This window comes from Tauraco erythrolophus, chromosome 13 (genome assembly GCF_009769465.1).
Source record: "Tauraco erythrolophus isolate bTauEry1 chromosome 13, bTauEry1.pri, whole genome shotgun sequence".
Classification (NCBI taxonomy): Eukaryota; Metazoa; Chordata; class Aves; order Musophagiformes; family Musophagidae; genus Tauraco; species Tauraco erythrolophus.
In genome coordinates this window covers 2,609,846-2,630,092 of record NC_141477.1, presented here as the reverse complement: position 1 = coordinate 2,630,092, position 20,247 = coordinate 2,609,846, and the positions used below count along the sequence as shown (strand labels likewise).

At 38.4% G+C, this 20,247-nt stretch overlaps 1 protein-coding gene across 3 annotated transcripts in view; it reads right to left on the bottom strand.

Moving 5' to 3' along the window:
* LOC147527904 (connector enhancer of kinase suppressor of ras 2-like) overlaps positions 1–19,106 on the bottom strand; it is a 198,623-nt gene extending 179,517 nt beyond the window's left edge. For 2 of the 3 annotated variants that reach the window (XM_086619487.1, XM_086619488.1), the window contains exon 1: positions 19,040–19,103. In XM_086619487.1, coding sequence (XP_086475613.1) covers positions 19,040–19,103 — 64 coding nt within the window. Of the gene's footprint in view, positions 1–19,039 lie in introns of all 3 variants that reach the window. The other variant, XM_086619486.1, reaches the window with a different exon arrangement.
* Between the last annotated feature and the right edge of the window lie 1,141 nt (positions 19,107–20,247).

Here is a 20,247-nt window from a genome sequence, read left to right as displayed (position 1 = left end):
TGTAGATACACAGTAAGAGCTACTGACCTCAACAGTGCACCAGATGTATCTGAAGTAAACAATAGTGTTTTCCCAGCCGGTGTTTCACAGAAAAGCACACACCAGGATTATAATTGCACTGAAGGTTACCTTTAAATTTGTTGGTTTTCTTCTGGAATTGATAAATGATATGATCAGTTGGGAGCCTTTAAGATTTAGGAAAAGACATATCTGTAAAACCTATATGGAAAAGTACATTCTATCATTTTTCCTGAACTGGCATTCAGTGTAGTTGCCATCTATCAGAAGGGACAATCACAAGGGTCCAAAAGAACCCCTGGAGAAGTCCAACTCTGACACGCCAGATACTGTACTATTTCAGAGAAGTGCTGTTCTCTGAGATTTGAAATCCACTTTTTTTCTGATTCTCAGTACAGATAAGTTATATTGTACAGGAGTTGTTTATCTGTGCCTCCCCTCATGATCCTTCTGTCATTTCTTTTAGCAGCTTCGTTCCTAAAAGCCCACTTGCTGCATCTATTGATTTCTGCTCTAGTTGCTCCCTAGAGCTTTGTGGTTCCACTTTTATGACACTTATAATAGCAATTCTCTTTTTCCAAGTGGAGATCCCATTTATAATTTATGTATTTACCTACCAGAGAAACCACATGTTTTTATTAGGTTCTATTCTCATTCAAACTTTGCCTTTGATGACATTCTTGCCCTGCTCCAAGAAAACGGAAAAATTCTGTGACTGTAACTGGATTTTTGTGCATTTCTGAGACCTTTATGAACTGGTGATTACAAGAATTGATTCAGCTTTAGATGAACTCCTTAGGAGACTGAATTCAACTACTGAATTCAGGATGAGCAAGGTCACACATTTTAGGAAGAGGACACAAACATTCGTCTGCATTTAGGCAGTATTCGGGGAAGCTGTTTCCTGTGTTTGAAGCACCCAGGCTTCTGAGATGAAATGTACTGAGAAACGAGCCTTTGCAACTCAATGTGTGTAAAATAAACAGAAAGAATGTCTTATAGAATCAAATTTGTTATAATTCCATCTTTTTTTTTTCCCCCTCTTTATTGTTTACTTTCATTTTCTCCTGATGGAACACTTGAAATAGAGCGGTTAGCTAGAAATTCAAAACTGAAGTGAAAATTGTATAACTCAGATCTAAGGTGTTAGTGTTCCACATTCTAACTATGCCTTTTAATTTTGTAACAACCACTAGTGGAAGGATTGAAAAGTGGCAGAAACATGAAAAAAAAGTGACAGAATAATTTCTCGCTCTTCTTTTTCTTTTCCCCTGCTACCTACAAAGAGCAAAGGCAGTATGTGAGATTACATCAGCCAGGAAAAAATACCATCAAGAGGGAGCGATGTGGTGGAAATTACTTTAAAAATTATTCTGTCGTTAGAGGTATCGTAAAGTTTATGAAGAAACACAGGCGATTGCCTGGAGTTTTCTTACGACTCAGAAGCATCATCACATGGTAGGACAGTCCTTGTGAAATGGAAATCTTTTCCATTATATTTATTAGAGCAAGAAGAAAAAAAATATTATATCCACTTCTTCAATTAAAAAAGAGATAGCCTGAGTAGCCTGTTTTGAACTGGAACACAAAAAAGTGCCTGCTCTATCTTCAGAAACTAGTTAAAATCTATAAAGCAGAGAGTACCAAGAGAGAGATGAGCAAACTTTACATATTCAGTTAATACCTAACACTGAGCACATTTTTTTTTTGTCTTAACCGTTTGTGTAGTGCAGAACTGAAAGAAAATTAAGTGAAGGATTTTTACTCTATTAAATTACTAAAACAAATATTTCTGAGTGTAGGACTGCTTATGAAGAGGCCGTTCTCCACTTCCATGTTTTAAGACAGGAGATAAGAGAATGAGAGAAGTGGGAAGTTTCCTAGCAAGATTAAGCGACGTACCCCTGAAATCATTGGTTCTGGCCAGCACCTGTGCCTTTAGTTCTGGAAGTTCCACGCCTATCAATAATGCACAAAGAAACCATCATTTTCACCTTCTCGATGGAGATAGAAAAATATTGTTCACTGGAAATAGGAAAATAACCTGATATCCTTGCCCTGAGAAGGAAGTTTCCTGGCTCTGTTCTACCACTGTGTCACTCCAAAAAGGCGTGTGGATCTCTCGTGCATCTCCTCTCCATGCCCGCGTGGCCTGGGGGCTTCACTACCGCTGGGATCTCAAGGGTGGCAGCCCAGGCAAAACACAGGACAGTCTGTAATTAAATACCTGTTTAGGTTTCAGAATTCAAGGTTGGAATTTGTCATGAAGTGTTAGATTTTCAGTGTAGAAAGGAATACTGGAAGTTTGGCCAAGGAGATGTGCTGTCCTGTTAGAATAATTTTCTTCCTAAAATTTCAGTGTTTCCTTGCAAAAAAGGAATATGAAAAAGGATGACTAAAGAGTTTTGACAAAGATGATGGCAGTTAGAGCTTTGGTATGGTCCAGGGAGTTTTATGGCAGATGATTTTTCATTCTACTGTAATTCTACTTTGTGGTGCCTACATTTATCAGCTTAGTGTACACGCTGGTTGAGGAAAAACTTTTTGTTTTGTTTTGATGTTTATTTGATCTTTACCTCTTCTGGTTTTGAAAATGATCAACATTCTAGGCCAATGCTTTCTACAGGGTAACAAAGGATATTGCAAAGACCCGGCTATACCTTTCCAAAAGGGTTGACTGTTCAAACACAATGTTCCAGAATTGTCCATCTGTCTTATTTGACGTCTTCCTCAGCCTGCTCCTCCTCCTTTCCGAATTTCATGCTGATGTAAATTTTTTTTTAAGGATAACATCCAAGAGGCCCATATGCATGTCAATCCCACAGTGATACTTAGCACATCGCTAGCGTTTATGTTATGTAAATGTACGAGAATGGCTGGTTGAGAAAAGCTGCTACAAAGCAGGTAGTGATTTACCGAAAAGCAGAAAGATTGAAAGGGGTTTGCGGGAGCCCTGTGTGATGGGAATGATAAGAAGCTCATTCACGTCACCAGCTTCCCTGCTGGACTTTCTATTCTCCCTCCTTTTTCAAGCCAACTTGAATACAGAAAACTGCGTGCTAAGGAAAACCTCGAACTAAATGTGTAATCAGTCTAGCCTCAATCAACGCAGCACAATTCATAATTTTCATTAACTGAATTAGCTTTTCTTTTTTTTTTGCTGTATCTGCATCTCTTTTGGACAATGTAACACGTATTTAGAACATAGATACTTTTGGAAAACTGCATTTATACACTCAAAAGAAAAAACCAAGGTTATTCCTTCTAAAAGAAATGTTCAGGTAGTATATATTTACATAACAAAAATGTATGTCTAATGCATAGCTTAACATGTAAGTTTAGCTCTGAGGATCTGACTTCTCTTGAAGCAGTAAAAATGTGAACTAATATGCAGCTGAAAAAAAAAAAAATAGCAAAAGTGTAAAACCACTTTTAAATCAGAGTTTTCACGAGTCAAGGAATTTCTGCTCAAATCAGTTGTGGGATTACAGCCAAGCTAAGCCTATAGGTGTCTGGAGATACACAGGAACAGACAAACGATCACCACAAGAGCTTTTAAGGTTCACAGAGCCAACATGGTTTTTGGCTCAGCAAGTCTACAAATTTTACCTTAGCTCTTTTTCAAAAAGATAAAAAAGTGTCTTTACCATTGGGGCACTTAAGTTGCACCAAACTATCGATTGTTAAGTTTTTTTTTCATAAACACAATAATATACTAAATAGTACCATATTTTAGAAGTAGTCCCATTGATTGGACCATTCAGTGCCCGTGCTGTTGATGTCAACTGTGGGTGAATAAAGTAGTTTTAATTATCCAATATGAAAAATTATGTGATAGGAGAATGAGGCACCATATACATATAAGTGTTTTTTTCTTGAATATGTGCTGTCATTGCTACAAAGTCCACTGCAACTGCTGCAAAGGAAAATTGTCTAACTCGTCGCATCCTTCAAAATATACGAAATATCAAAGCTAAGCATGTAGCACTGGAAAAAATAGACTGGATAATAAAATATTTCACTTTAAAATTTGTTTTGGCACCACATGATACAGGAAATTAATGTTTTTATAGATTTTTCTGAGTTTTTAATCTAACAGTGTCTCTTTAACATAAGTAAATAGACTGTAGTATTTAAATGCCCAGGGATTTGACACCCCCAAGTGTAATTTAAGCCTTTTAAAATTAATAAATCTTTTATAAAAATCCAGAATATATCCCAGTATGATTACCTAGGATTTCTTGCCCAGTGTCTGAGAAGTTTTTGGTAATTCTTATCCACTTTTCTTGTAGAAAAACTTTGTTATATCAAGAAAGAGGATATCTACCCACATACTTTTGACTTATTTTCTCTTATTCACATCTTGTTTTCCTCACCATTCTTCGCAGCCTCATCCTAATGCAAATCAAGGAGCTAATTTGCATGCATTACTTTCATTTCGAGTCTGATAAGATTACATTGTTAAATATTGGCAGCATGTATTTTTACCAACAGATTCTTTTTCGACCACATGTTTCTGCAGTGGCAAATTTCAGCTCAAGTGAATGGACATTGATTTCTAACTGCTATGTAGAATTTCAGATTTCTTCCTGACTGACCTGCATAAAATAATTAGCTATTTCCTTATGCTGAACTGACAGCTACCTGAGAAACAGCAGGCATTCTCAATGCTAATAATGCTATGCAGCCCAAGGCTTTTTTTCTTAAATTACTAGCATAAAGAAGATTGCAGCAAGTCATATTTGTTGAATAAATTGTGAAGATGTTTCAGCTTAACAGAATCAAAGATGAAATCAAAATACACAAAGAAGCGAACCGAGAATTAATATTATCTTTTCCCATAGGCTCTGGTTCACAAAGTACTTAGCGTATGATGACTGAACTACACAATTTTTTTTCCATGTATGATTCCTGGTTAATAATTGGGCATGAATTAGTATGTGACTGTCCTGATACTGGTATCTGTTAAGAGTTGTTTGGCCTTAGACAAGAGAAAGGTTCTCCATCATGGCTTGGGGGTAACACAACACAGCATCATCAGGTGAAAAATGATGAGATATAAATATTACTGAATCAAGATTCGTTACACTCACACACTCGTAATAAGAGGTAGTCCTTTCAGGAAAACAGGTTGCTCTCTAAGTGCACAAGGAGTGGAAACTACAGCCACAGGAGTGACCCTCTCAAGTTAGCAGGGAAGACTCAGGGACCACGCCAGAATTATCACCTCGTTTGTCTTTTCCCCTGTTCTCGAGACTTCCTGCTGGACCACACAAAACACAGCGACTGTACATTACATCACGTACCCACTTCCACCTTCTCAGTATCCACCCGAGCGTTGGCACCAGGTCTGATATCAGCACATTCCTGCCAAATAAATTTGTACCAAGTCTTGACACGGCAGCGCAATACGAACCCACAACACGCACATTTAGAAGAAAAGACAATTCGCCACACAAAAATTGGTGCAATATAAAACATTTTCTGAACGTTAGTTTTGACAATAGATACGTGAGTTATTTTCTACTTTGAGCATGTTTCAAAATAAGGAAACTCAGTAACTTGACAAGCATTGCACACGCTTTTGGAGAATTGCGAGGCATAACAGGGAGGGTAAGGAGCTTTCTCCCAAGAGAAAAGCACACGGAGCAGTCCTCTGGAAGGCCTCGACCATCATCAAAAAGACATTTTTGCTGTATTTTTGTAACAACTAGCTAATGATTCCTAACCCATATGCCTGTACCAGATGTCTGAACCTTCACAGGCCCGATCGTATTTATTCCTTTAGACGAATCATTTCATGTTACTTAATAATAATAGTCAAGATCATTGTTTGAATTCGCACCACTTCAAATCCAAACACAGCAAATTTGATGAATAAGAGGCTTCACATTTTCCCTTGATTAATAGGCTATGTATGTGCAGAAAAACACTTTCATCTTGAAGATGTGATTTCGCCAACGAAGCCATTGCTAGCCAGATCCTCTGTCCTGAATCAGTTTACCCACGCTGTGGAACAATGACTGTGATTCTAAAGTGCAAGCACCCAAAATGAAATTTTATAACTTTTATGTGCTACAGATGCTAACATATCTCCCTGTCACTATTAAGAATTGTTGCTCTTGAAATACTTATTGCCAGTAAAGCTCAGAACCTTTATCTGCAGCATACTTGGTTTGAACTTCTCATATCTCTTCACTCCTTACCAGCTCTGCCTGTCACTGTGGGCCTCTCTTTAGTGATCCAAAAATGCCCCAAATCATGCAACAGAAGAGCTTTTTGTTGAAATGCTGCTATATGGGAGACACCAGAGCCTGAAAAATGTTCAAATAAATAAAAATGTTTAATAGCCCACAATGCATATGAGGTTGACGTTACTCTTTCATAGTACCCAGGTTACTTGATCTGAAAAAGAAACAAACCCCACAAGCAGCACGATGCTAATAATGATCCTGAATTTACATAGTGCCTCTCATCCCAGGAGTTTCAAACTCTATTGTGTAAGCTGCACAAGGACAAGGTTATCCTTAACTGAAATGCCAGCTGTGGACTGAAATGTGAACCACGCAACCTACCTACAGCTTTCCGTCGGAGTGAGCGAGGGCACAAGTTTTCACACTGGTTTTCGAAGCATTTTGACTGCTTTCTATCCCCTCAGTCTATCGGAAACTAAGTTTAGACCATATTAACATGTACTTTCATGAACATAAAAACTGAAATGCCGCCATGATGGCTTGGTTTAATACGGATTTGGAAAAATCATCATTTTCTGAATCGTAAACATCGTATTTGCCTATATATTAGTGTACACCTTTCCAATCTGTTGTATCTGCAAACCAGTGCCAGTGCATCTGTATATAAGCAGTACTTTTCAATGGCAGTTGTGTAATTGCCTATGTATTTTTTATCAGAAGTCATACCTGCCCTTGGCCATAACTGCACTAGACTACGACATCTTCTTTCAATGGATTTCTAGGTAGGGTTTTTTCAGCTCCTGTTAGTATTGTCCTTGTCTGTAAGCATTTATTGATCTTCAGAGTCAAACCAATGAGTAAAAACACAGGAGCTGGAGACAGAAATTGCACAGAGGCAAAATGGAAGATAATGAACATTGGATATAAGCATGGCTTTAATAAACACTGCTTCTTTGATAGCCACTAGTTGGTTCTATCAAGAGAACTCCTGATAGATCACTGTAAATTTTAAACAAACAAAAAAAAAGAGAATATATCAGTGCACAACTGTACTGCAATCTAAAGTGTCCCTCGAGAATATTTCCTAATTATACTGCTTGATCAGTTTTATTACCTTACCCAGAACGGCCAGTCTGCAAGATATACTGACGTTTCTGTGCAAAGAATGCTACACTGTAATAACAGATTTATTTTTGCATAGTTGTCTCTCAATTACTAGACTGACTTGTGGATCAGATTTCCCTGCATGCAAAATTCCCTAATATGAGCTCAACTTCAGGTAGCTTTAGAATATCTATAGCAGAAAACTCAATAACAAAACATATTTTTTTTGTCCCGTTTTACTGTACAAGTGATATTGACAGTTATTCAGATTGAAAGCAACACAGATGATAGTGCATCCAAAGTCTACAAATACTATTGAATTTCTAAATTTTCAGTAAAAATCTCAGATAATGCCCCTTTCCTAAGATTATTACAGATAAGAGATCGTGGGATGGACCTTAAGGAAGACCACACGCTTTCTTCAAATACACAATTTTCAATAATTTTGAGACACCATGTGAATTTATCTCAGAGCACAATTGGTCTTCTGGACATGTAAATCAAGTTTGCTGAATAATCTTGCCTACAGACCAAACTAAAGTGCAACAAGCTTACCTTCAAACTCCTCTGTACATCCTGGATGTAATTTAGAAACCTTGTTTATTTTAAACTCTCCAAAGAATCACACTTCCTGTTTCAAAACATACTTTTTTAGAGTAAGAAGTTGGCCAATATTTTTCTTTTAATCATCTTCATGAAACTTTCTTAACAGCTTGAGGACAGTAGTCCAAGGTGTGGCTTGCATGGATAATGTCAACTCAAGCTTGCATGAATGCCTGCTAGGGTTAACCGTAGCTGCAAGTTGTTTCTGCTTTTTCACTATTGTGCCTTGCAATCAGCAGGCCAGTCTGACACTACAAAAGAAAATGGAAATATACAAAACGTTTTAAGAATAAAGCATGCTATTTTGACACTGGAGGACCTCATAAAGGAGACATTATTAATGAAATAACTATAGAAATACCTTCCGAGATGTAAAATTTACAGAACTTAACAGCAGAGAGAACATGCAAAGAGCAGCCCACAATAAATAGGTAATAGGAAAGCTTTTCTTCACATGATAAGTGATACTGATGGCTTTTGGAATGATTCAGAGATTGAATTAAAACGCTTTCATTAAATGATCATTTGAGCAATTTTGTTTCTAGTTAGAGTATTTCCTCATTGCTCATACGCAAATAATGATTTCTGATGCTACCACTAAAACTACTGATAGTTTGTCCTGAAAATTATCAGAGAAACAAGAAATAGCTAATAAGATGCCCCAGTGCATCCTTCTTTCAGTGTGTCATGGTTTCCTTACCACATTTCCTAGTGTATTCAAGTTCAGTTTTTAAAGTCTCAAGAGGTGCTTCTCTCCATTTTTCTAAGAAAATTATAATTATTTAAACGTATCCTTTATCTACTTTTTTATTTCCTTTGTGAAAATTTCCTCTCTCTACTTATCTGTATATTTTCTCTGTTTTGTTAGTTAAATAATTCTTTGTTGCATTTTTGATGGATTATTCACTAGTTCTCTTCATTCACCAAAATTTATTTCTCGAAAAACAGCATCTCTGAGCTACTGCACTGAGTCCATTTGTTTTTATATGACATTCAAGTAGTGAATATTCTAAACTTCTCTATTTGTTCCGAACTTCTCTTACATTACTCTACCTGTTCCTTCCAACTACATGACTCAAATGTAAGTTTCAAAGCGTTTTTTCTCTGCTTCGAATGTCTTTTTCCTCTGTAAACCATGAAGTTGTCTTCTGTATAACTAAGGAAAATTCTTAGTGTGGCTTGGCAATGGACAATTAAAATCTCTTGACAATGGGCAATCAAAATCTCTCCTTAGTGTTCCATGATTTAGGACATTTTCATTATGAGCTCATTATTCATGCTGAGTGATCAATAACAGATGCCTACATGTGTCTTTCCTGGTTAGAGGAAAGTGTCCACTGTGGCACATTTCTATCTAGAATAAGATATGTTCATATTCATTGTAAAGAATTTCATAAACAGATACCATTGTTGAACCACTTCTTCCAGGGAAGCAACATTTCATAGTCTGAAAGAGAAGTTAGGAGCATCCTTGATATTCACAGTACATTTTAACGTAGAGTCAATGAAACATCAATAAATGGCCTCTTCCAACTGCACCTTAAAGCTACCAGGAGTTGTGCTAGGGCTCTTCAGGAAGGTGGATTTCAACTTGCCCTAATTAATCTGAAGCTGTCGAAATGGTAACCCTTCATTGATAAAATAATATTTTGATAGAGTTGCACACATTTGCAACATACAGAAGCACTCCTAGTTTGCCAAACTTGAGATCAGAACTTGTTATGTACGTCACTTGGTCTCTGTTATCTGTAATGCTTAGTATGGACATGTCTTTGTTATTTTGAAAAAATAGGAATATTTGCCTTTCAGGACAGTCAAAATGGCACAGCAGCCGTTTTGTACTACAAAACTCTGTACTACAGGACAGTAAAAACTCCCACGCAGGACTAGACACCAATCAGAGAGCAGTGGGGAGACACAAGAGGATTTTATCATCCCCATGTTGTTTCTTCCACTCTTTTCTCCCACTTGATCTCCCTTTGCTACCTTCTCCTGGACTTCGCACGCAGTTCACTTCCAAATTGCTGCAACCCTCTCTAAGGGCAGAGCTCGAATTTTTTAATGTTAAATGAACGAATTACTTCACAATCTGATGCTTACTCTCCACCTGATTATGAAGAAGGCAAGAAACATCCTGCTAGAGAAGAATATGAATAAACAAGAGGAGAGAGATGAAAAGAGAACAGGGGAAGCTGGTGGAGAGAGCGAGCTATAACATGCTCTTCATTCAAGTGATAATTGCTATGTCTAAGCTGTCAGGCTGATGACACTACTGTCTGTTTTAACTCAAACAGAGTTAGTTTTCCATGTAAACTAAAAAGTAGATGTGTCAAATTATTCCTTTCTATAGTTGTAGTTTCAGTACAGTTATAGAAGACAATTTCTGCCTTAAGAACTATTGAAATCTGTAGATTTTTTCTTGGCTTTCTATTATGTTTAGAATGAAAAAGGCAGACACGTTTGTAGGGAAGAAAGCTGAATGTATTTTGGTAAAATTACTGTTACAATTTTATTTCAAACATATCGCCTATGTTATAACTAAAATGCACCACAGTCATTTTTAGTGGAAAACAGTAGGTGGAGAATTTGAGTAGAAAAAAACAAACATTGCATTGGCCTTGAATCCTTCTGAGTTCATCTCTGTAGCAGGTCAGTAAAGATATTTGTTGGGAGCCGTCTGAGGATTAGTTGATCAGAAATAAATTCATTTTGATTTGTCACTAGAGCTTTTCACAAATACAACCTTATAATTTTTTTCCTCTCTCTGCATCTTATAATGACAACTCACTAAGCTCCATCTTCCCCATGCCTGCCATCACTACAATGGTGACAGGGAACAGGGGAAAGGTTCGTGTCTAGTAAAAAAAAATGACCTACAAAAGTAGCATTTAGAAGATATCTACAAAATTATTCTGCAGGGAGAGGATCAATGTATAGTATTGCTCAGCAATATTGCATACTATTGCAGTTTATTAAGTACAGTGCTTCATTTAATGTCAACAGTGTCACTATTTTCATCAGCAGAACTACAACCTCCATCTCTGTCAGCATGACAGGACATCTCTTTTCAGAAAGAATGGTGTTAAAAGGATAAGTTCTTCTCTTTTTAGCTTTTAAACCTTTGTAGGTGCTAAAACAATTTTGCAAAGCACCTCAGGACAAACTGTAACTTCCTTTTTGCTTTCCTGGCATATGCCAGTGTTTTAATATTTATTGTGCCTCGTGCATTTTATCCTTCATTACAAATACAAATGGAGGATGCTAAATCCATCAGAAAGAGATGTATGGAAATTTCATTATGTAGGAATATTTATTTACTCAAGCACATGAAGTGTCCATCTGACCCGTAGTGTGCATTTAGGAGACTACCTTGAGGACAGACCCAGAAGGCATGCAGCTCCTTGCCACCGGTTTTGAGATGTAGGAACTGGAACAGAACTTTGCCTGACACTCCACCTTCTAGGCACTATTTTTCTAGCATGCACTAAAATGCTATTCATAAAGTATTTTTCTGCAAAGTGTGGTGTTTCCAGAACTGCTTTCCAACTTAGGTAGCCAGAAATACTGTAACACTGAGATGTTCTGCTATTTTTCTAAGAAATATACATTTTATAAACTTGTAACTGAGGTGTTACACATAGAGTTCTCAATGTTATGGTACCTAGGCTGGTGTCATTCCTGTCAAAGCAAGAAAAAAATTAGAATCAGGAATTAGGAGGACAAGAAAGCATTGTCAGGATTATGTCTGGGAAGAAACCATGAAAGTATATTATTGCTCAGCAGGATCCAGTATTTTTGCATTTTCTTGACATACAGTGCCTCATTTAATGTGATCTGAAAGTGTCATCCACAGGATCCAATTTATTCTGATTTTTGCTTCCTAATGTACTACATTGTGAAGTAATGGAGATCGGGAGAAAGTTGATCTCCTCTGAATTTGACCTGCCACTGTGTTATCCTTGTAGTGGGCAGAATTTGAAGGTAGTTGAGGATTTTGCATAATGTGTCTTAAGAACATATGGTAAGGTTACAAGACCCAGCAACGCATGACAATTGTGTCTATATCAAGGTTCAAGACAATAAAATAAATTTATTTCATAATGACCTGGAAGATTAGTATCGCTTGATAAATGTGACTTGAGAGACATTCATTCAGCTCAGACTTTTCTCTGCAAGCAGAATTACATTTATTTAAAAGGTCTGAATGTATCTGTTTTATAGATAGGGAAATTTTAGAACAGATCCCTAAGCCTCCAGATAATGAATACAGATAATGAATATAGACCATTAAATTGCTAAATGTTACTGAAATCTTTCACGGATATAGTGCTAATCCAGTTGGTTCTTGGAAGATATATAGACCAGTTTCTAATCAGTCCTCAAAAAAACCCTAGTAAAAATGAGGTAATAGTGATAAGGATGCAGAAATATCTTGGCCAAATAATTTCCATAGCATACTACAGCTGGACCGGAGATACGGATGTCTGTGTAGAATGCCCTACTCAGCTTGTAGATCAGCTTGCCATGCCACTAAATATGGCTGCGGGGTTACTGGGAAGGTCAGAAATGGAGTAATGGACTCAGCAGAGTGTTTTGTTGTCTGTCCAGGCTGCCAGTGGCACACAGGTGAATTAAAAGTAATGACAGTTAAAGCCTTGAAGGTACTGGGTCTCAGTTATAGAATCATAGAATCACAGAATGGTTTGGGTTGGAAGGGACCTCAAAGATCATCCAGTTCCAAGCCCCCTGCCGTGGACAGGGACACCCTCCACCACACCAGGTTGCCCAAAGCCTCATCCAACCTGGCCTGGAACACTTCCAGGGATGGGGCAGCCACAGCTTCTCTGGGCAACCTGTCCCAGTGCCTCACCACTCTCAGAGGGAAGTCTTATCCTGCCAGTCTTCTGAGCTCTGTGTATCTTAACCTCTTAGGCTGAACGGAATGGGGCTTTTGTAAAGCGTTAGCAAAAGTGGAATGGATGTATATTTGCTTCTGATGAACATCGTGTCTTCTGCTCTTGGGTGGCTGTGCTGTCAGCTTCTTATAAAATACAACATTAAGATCTTTGAACTTTAGACATTTGGAACAGAGTATTGACTTGATCTTGAATACTTTGTCTCTGACTTGGTTTTGTTAGGCTTTCACTAGAGTTAAATATTTTTCCTGCTATGTCTAAATATTATACCTTTATTATTTATTTATAGTCAATATTGACTGTGTCTGCTTTCATTTTTCCATGTGTACAGTAGGTGATAACAAAAACATGACATGCTTGCCAGGCCTTTTGGCCAGTAACTTTTATAACCACTAATTCTTAGTGATATGCATGTATTTTAGAAGACAATGAGAATTTTAAAATAATTTAAAGAAAATCAAGACAATAAAAGATAAATTAAAAATTAAAGAGAAAGTAAAAAATTAAAGGAAAGAGAATAAAGCAAAATCGAATGTATCCTCATATCATACTTACTCATCATGAAAAAGCAACTCACCTGTGCTAGACTTCCTTTCCCAGAGATAGTGAGCTGAGATCTTGAACTTCTAGATTACAGTTTGTGCATGATCTTTTCATATTCTCTCCTCAATAAATTGTAGTTGCCTCCCTAATCCAATCTTCCCATTTGCATTAATTCTCAGAATATTTGAAATGCAGATTCATCACAGGCACCTACCTATGTCTGCAGCTAGGATAATCTTCTCACACAGGTATTCTGGAAAATATAAAGCGTGAAATATCCAGAAGGAAGCTAGAGCTATATGATGGCTTTGGGGTCGTTTCACACATTTTAAAGACGAGGGTCATACACATGCAAGAAACCATCCCAAGATCTTGTCTGAGTTGGCAGAAGCCTTGAGAAGATGTTAGGCCATTCTGCTGCAGACAGGCTGGGTACATAAACTGTTCCAGAGGGATGTTTGTCTGAGCTCTTAGTTGTGTTCAAAATCCCCTGGAAAGCAAACGGCCAAACCTGCCCAGGCAGCTTGTTCCAGCACTTAGCTCTCCCTAATACTGGGAACCTGTTTCTTGGAATCTGATCTTAACCACTTCTACTGCAAAGTCAAGTCCGATGTGCTCTGCTGACCCTTTTAAAGCAAATAGTTTACAATATTCAACAGAATAGTTGTTGCAAAAATTTATTACTAAAAAGTATTACAGTCTGAAACTTGTAAGAGGAGTCGGAGAGGAATCGCAGACAATTCAGTGACTTCCCAGCCACAGCTGGAAATGTGGTACTAGTGGAACACAGTAACCCAAGGGGGAGCCACAACAGTAAATTGTTTGTTTCAGTTTTGAAATTGGTGAGAGCAGAAGGAAAATGATGAAACCTTTACTTTAGAACTGCTTGAAAATTCAACGCTAATTCTGAGAGCGCCTCTATTTGTGGCTCTCAGTTCTCTTCCAAACCTATTTGTCTTCAGAAAGAACTGAAAAGATGTTATAAAACCTACATTTTTCCAAATAAGATGTGACCTGGGTTATCTACTCAGGTTTCAAATTACATCTTGTGAAGTCGAGTTCTTGAATTATGGGATTCTAAGGTCATGAAGAGGGATCAAGGAAGCCAAGTACCATCCAGCTCCGTACCTATAAGGCTGCTTTTCTGGCAGATGATAATATTTAGCTGTGTTTCCAGTATGCTATAAGGTTTTATATATTATGTTCTGTAAATAGAGGAGACTCCCTGGTTATGACACATTGCTGCAGAACAGGTAGTGATCTAATGAAAAGCAAAAGAAGACTGAGAAGGGGTTTGCCGGAGCCCTGCGTGATGTGAATGCTAACAAGTCCACTCACGTCATCAGCTTCCCTGCTCCCAGCTCCCCTCTCCCTCCCTTCCTTTCTCTTTTATGAGCCAGCTCGAAATCAGGGAATTACATGCTAAGGAAAACCCTTCAGCTAAACATACAATTATTCTGCACAGGACCAGTGCAGCACAGTTAATCAGTTTACCAACTGAATTAATTTTTATTTTTTCATGTCTGCATCTCCTGTTGAGAGCGAAGAAATTCTAGATTTAAAGGGGAAAAAAAGGGGTTGCAGTTGTGAAATGTGTGTCTAAAACCGAGCATTCATTATGAGAAGCCTCCACTGCAGGCTGTTTTGGCAGACAAACCTTGCTGTCAGTCCTCAAGACTTTGACTAACTGACTCCATGTGGAGTTACTTACAGGTACTTAAGGAATAACTGGTTTCCTATTTTCATTTTCAGCTGTTTAAGAACATCCCGTTCTCCAAAAGTCACAGCTAGATTTCATTGCATTGCCTTTCATTTCACTTCATCGGATTGTTTGGAAGAGTTGGCGTTTGTCTGGACACAGGTGTCACATCTCTGCAGATGAGTTCACATTTTAAATGACCTACTTGTAAACTGCTTCACTTAGCAAGTACAAATTCTCAAATGCTGGTATTTGCAGAAGTACAGAGAATACCTTTCAGATCCTGCTTGCAACAAAAACACAAACTATCATGCTTTTATCCATTCTTAGTGCAAATATGAGTCAGCAGTAAGACATCATCCCTCCCCTGTGTCCCTCCAAACCCCCCCATTCCGCACAGGATTAGCTCCCCCAGTGCATGCATGCACATGAAAACAGAATGCCTTTGCTTTGGGAGGGCTCACTCCGACGATGTGTTTGCAACTGCAAAGTGTCACCGACTTTCACAGCAAGTGCAGGGGCTCCTGGGCCAAAAAGCATCCCAAGTCTCCAGGCAGAAGCATTACAGATGGAAAGAGGGAAGCCTAGCTTGTCATTTACTCATGTTAATAGGTTAAACTGGATCAGAGGGAAAACAGACCATGTTTGAAAACTATTCTGATTCTTAATGTACTTGCAAGCTTTATGGATAACGTTTGTTTTCCAGCAGTGCCACAATGGAATGTGAGCAAAGCAAAGTTCTTTCTCTTAAACTACCTTTTGGGTTCATGGTACATATCCCCCAGGAAAACGTCGCAGTTATGTAAGACATGGGCACATACAGGAGAAATACTGGCTCACTTTCTGAAGTGAAAACCATTTAGGGAAATTGAAAAATTTGGAAAATCCGCAAAAAAAATTAATAGTGACTGAAAACTGTTGTTAAAGTTATCTTCACAATTAATGTTTTCTGCTCCTTTGAAAACTTTCTTTTTAATCACAGTGTCTCCTGTTGTGTATTTGCTAAACTTTAAAAAATGTTTGTATAAAGAAAATTTCTTTAACACAAAGGTATCTAGAGCCTTAACTTCTAGATCCTCTATAAGCCTCAAAAATCAATTTCTGAAGACTTGCATGACCTTTTCAGGTTGTCCACACCATCAGATGCAGTTCCCAAGTTGAATTCCAGTTGAAAGCGTTCCCAAGAAAGGAACTGTGGAAAAATACAAGATGCCATCTTGTCATAACAACGTTCCTTAGAGCCTATTAATTTTTAGGGTTTTGGAAAATAACATTTCCTTAAGAAAATGTACAGAAGAGTGTTTCCTCTTGGTTGGGGTTTAGGCTGCAGCTGCATCTGCTAATAGCACACTGTAACCAGGATGCATTCTGAGTAGCTGGGTCTCAAGCTATTAACCTAATTTTTTGTGACTTTCTTCCATCTTCTCTTCAATTATTTGATGTTGCTGGTAATCACCGCTAGTTAATTTCAAAACATGTACGTTGCTATCAGTTTTTAAAAGTAAGTTTCAATAGCTTCAATAATTATGATAAATTCAAGTTAAAAAGGTATATTACTATCATTTCCCTATGAAATAGGTTACGATTTACAACCTTTACCAAAAAAAGCTAATTAACTACATATTTTTAAGCCAAATAAAAGGTATGTTACACTTGTAATATTTTTTATGTTGTCTATTAACATGTTGCTTTCTATAGCAAAGATAATATTTCACATTTGTAGCGTGGTAATTTTTCTACATGTCTTTACTATATCTTTTAATGCCATCAAAGCAGTGTACCCTACAGAATAGAGGACATATGTAAAAGCTGCCCTGTCACTTGAATATACTACCTGTTCAGACCTTCAACCTCTCTAATGCCTTAATAGCTATTTCACAGAATGGCTATAGCTGACATACAGAATATATGTAAATTACAGGCAAACAGTGGTCACAATTGGCAATTTTTGTAAAGTAAGGCATTTACAAGTAGTTTTAAACTAGTTCTGGTATGCCTCCATTTACGTGTGTTAGATCTTTCATTTGGTTACAATTGAAGTATGCATTTATAAAGGTGAACACCAGGATAAAAAAGGGGCTTGTAATGTTAGCATGGTAAAAATGGGCAGATGTGCAACTTTACTGTTCGTGGATCTGCGGCACTCTGGTTAGCAAGGAAAATATCTATCTTGTGAATACTTCCACGCCCATTGCATTACACCTATTTATGCTTAAGCCCAGAGGCACACGACTGACAATACTGTCTACTCCAGACGTCCCTATGGATGCAGTATGCAGTCTTTGTACAGAAATTTAACTGTCAGGCAACTCCATACATCTAAAAACCTTTTGTTTGTATGACCTTCTTGCTTCCCATGGTATGTACGACACGTTACGTGGATCAATGTTACCCAAGATGCAATTAGTTTACATCAAAAAGGATCAAAAAGTAGCAGAAAGTATTTTTACATTTAGCAACAAGTATTATACACTCTTTGACATTTAATTTACATTATAATTCAAGTCATGAGTTAAAATAGCACAACGATCTGTCCACTTTTTAAATCTTTTAATACTGAAAATAAAGGTGTGGGTCAGAAAACTCTCCTCTGCACGTACATTAGGAATTGATTTCAAGTAATGACATCAGAGTATGGGAATCAATCTTGTATCTAATGGTTTCAGGATCCATCCCAGTGACCTGCTTAAGATCTCCCAATTAACCTGAGTTCGCAAACACCTGAGAAGCAAACTGCATAATTCCCTTAGATACCATTAGCTTCATAATACTGTGTGCTTGTAAAAGAATAGTTTGCTCATAACTGAAATATATCTGATGAGCACCCAAACAGTCCAATTTTAGCTAAGTATGGAGATGTATCTCAGCAAAATGAAATCAAAATCACTCCTTTATTAGTGATATTAATATTCAAAGTATTATTAGTGATAATACTTTGAAAGCTTTAAGGATATTGCAGTGGGCATCCAATTTAACCCTCCAATAAGTTCAGTAATCACATTACAGAAATTATTTCCATGGGTAATGTAGAAACGAAATTTGCACCCCTTCTCCTTATATAACAGAGATGCCTTGTAGCAGAAATTGTTTGTCTCTAAGACAGACAGCTCATCAGAAGAAACGTATAACAACAGTAACGCATCCGACTGTGGAAATACATTTTTCCTCACTCTGGAGAAATTTGAAACACTTATCATCACCAACAATCCTTCACCCTCCCATCCAGCCCTATCAGTTTGCAGCACAGCCGAGCATCGTAAGGCAAAACATGTCACAGCCTACGGCTGTGTTGTGAAACTGCGAACGTGCGGGGAAATCGTCATTCCTGACAACTTATCGGGACGAGTTTCCCCGGCGGAGCCGTGCTCAGCCCTGCACGTCCCCCCTCGCGCACCCCACGCGCGGCACCGGCCGCGCTGCCCACGGTACCGGCGAGGGACGGCGACGCGGGCGCCTTAGACACGCCGGTGGCAGGAGCAAGAGCAGCTGGGAAGCCTGAGCAAAGCAGGACATGGCACGGAGGGAGCAGAATTCCTCAGTCCAGCCACCGGCACCTTATGCTCCTTGTGGTACCCTAAACTACACACAAGTGCTGCACAGCCACTGCATCGGATCACCTGATCTGAGCCAAACAGACCTAATCAGGGCAAATTTAAAGCAGCCAAACACAGTCACGTTACGCTGTGCGAGGCATAATGGAGCCGTGAGCCACAAGCACTTTCTGCCTGCATTTACCAACAAATGCATTCCATCCCCACTCCGTTCGCGGCAGAAATCCCAACAACATGCTGCACAGCTCAAACAGCCCCTCTCCTCGGTCGTGTCTCTAAAAACTACTGTGGAAAGCAGCATATGGATTATTAAAACTGCATCAACTCTCCCCAAAACGAAGGATACAAGAGCAGATACGTAAATTGCAAGGATACAAAGCGCAGACAATACACGGTAATAAATGATCATACCTTTCATCCAATCCACTACTTGCTTGGGCGTCCACTTGCTAATAGGTTCCATAACGAGAGCCATCATCGGATCACTTTATCATTCGCACCAAAATCAGAAAAAGGAGAGGAAAAAAATGTATCAGAGCATGGCTGGGCTAAGAGAGCTGGAGGATTTTACAGTGCAGTCCAAAGAGAAGATGATGCTTTGTCCCTCCAGGTTTCCCCTGCACTGATTCAGTAATGTATAAAATTACACTGCTTGATCAGCTCTGGCACCTCCCCCACTGCACACAGCCTGCAACACGCTGGAGCACAGAGCCAGGAAATGGTGCAGTACGTATAGACTTACTTACAAAAGCCTCTACCCACTGATCTACTTATTAGACTGGCACAAATATAAAACGATATTACACAGCGAGCAATTCGAGCTGGAGCTATTCCAGACACCGAGTTTTAAGGAGCTTTATTCCAACGAGCTCTGGGATCTTCATCAGGGAAAATATCACAACTGTAACTTGATAGCAGATTGTCTTGGCTTCATTGTGAATATGCTGACTGTCACTCCGTTTAAAGAGAAGATAGAAATATCAGAATATCGCTTGGCATCTGGCAAAATGCTGAGCATCTCCATCTTTACAATACAAAATGTTGCTGGAGTCTTATACTGTGTAATCATGTAATTCAGAATGTCAAACCCAATATAAAAAGCCTTACCCAAGAAAAAAACGTTGGAAGAAAACTCTTTTATCTGGCCACATTCAGAGCCAGAATATTTCCTCCTACCAGCTTCTCGTTTTACAGTGAAAGAATGACAGCATCAAAGGGTCAATTTTTACTACTACAGCACTTTAATACAGACAAGTATAGCAAGTATTTTGATTCAAAGCACGGGGACGCTTGGTTAATCTGTCCCTTTTGCTAAGGCGAGGGGAAAATGTTTTAAATATTGCTAATACTGAAGTTTACTACCCTTCCATAAGATGCAGGTGAAACATTTTAATGAGATGTGCCAAATAGCACATTTTGGACCCTCTTGTGACTCTTTGCACCTCATGCAGCACGCGTTCTGCATCATGTGGTTGAAGAGGTTCGTGCCTTCTGTTTGACCCATTGTCTGAGATACGCAGCCCCACTACTTTATTTTTGGGGGAGAAACTCAGATTCCAGAAAAAAAGACAGAACAAAGTGGTACCACCTTTCTTTTCAGTAATCTTTCATTTGTGCCT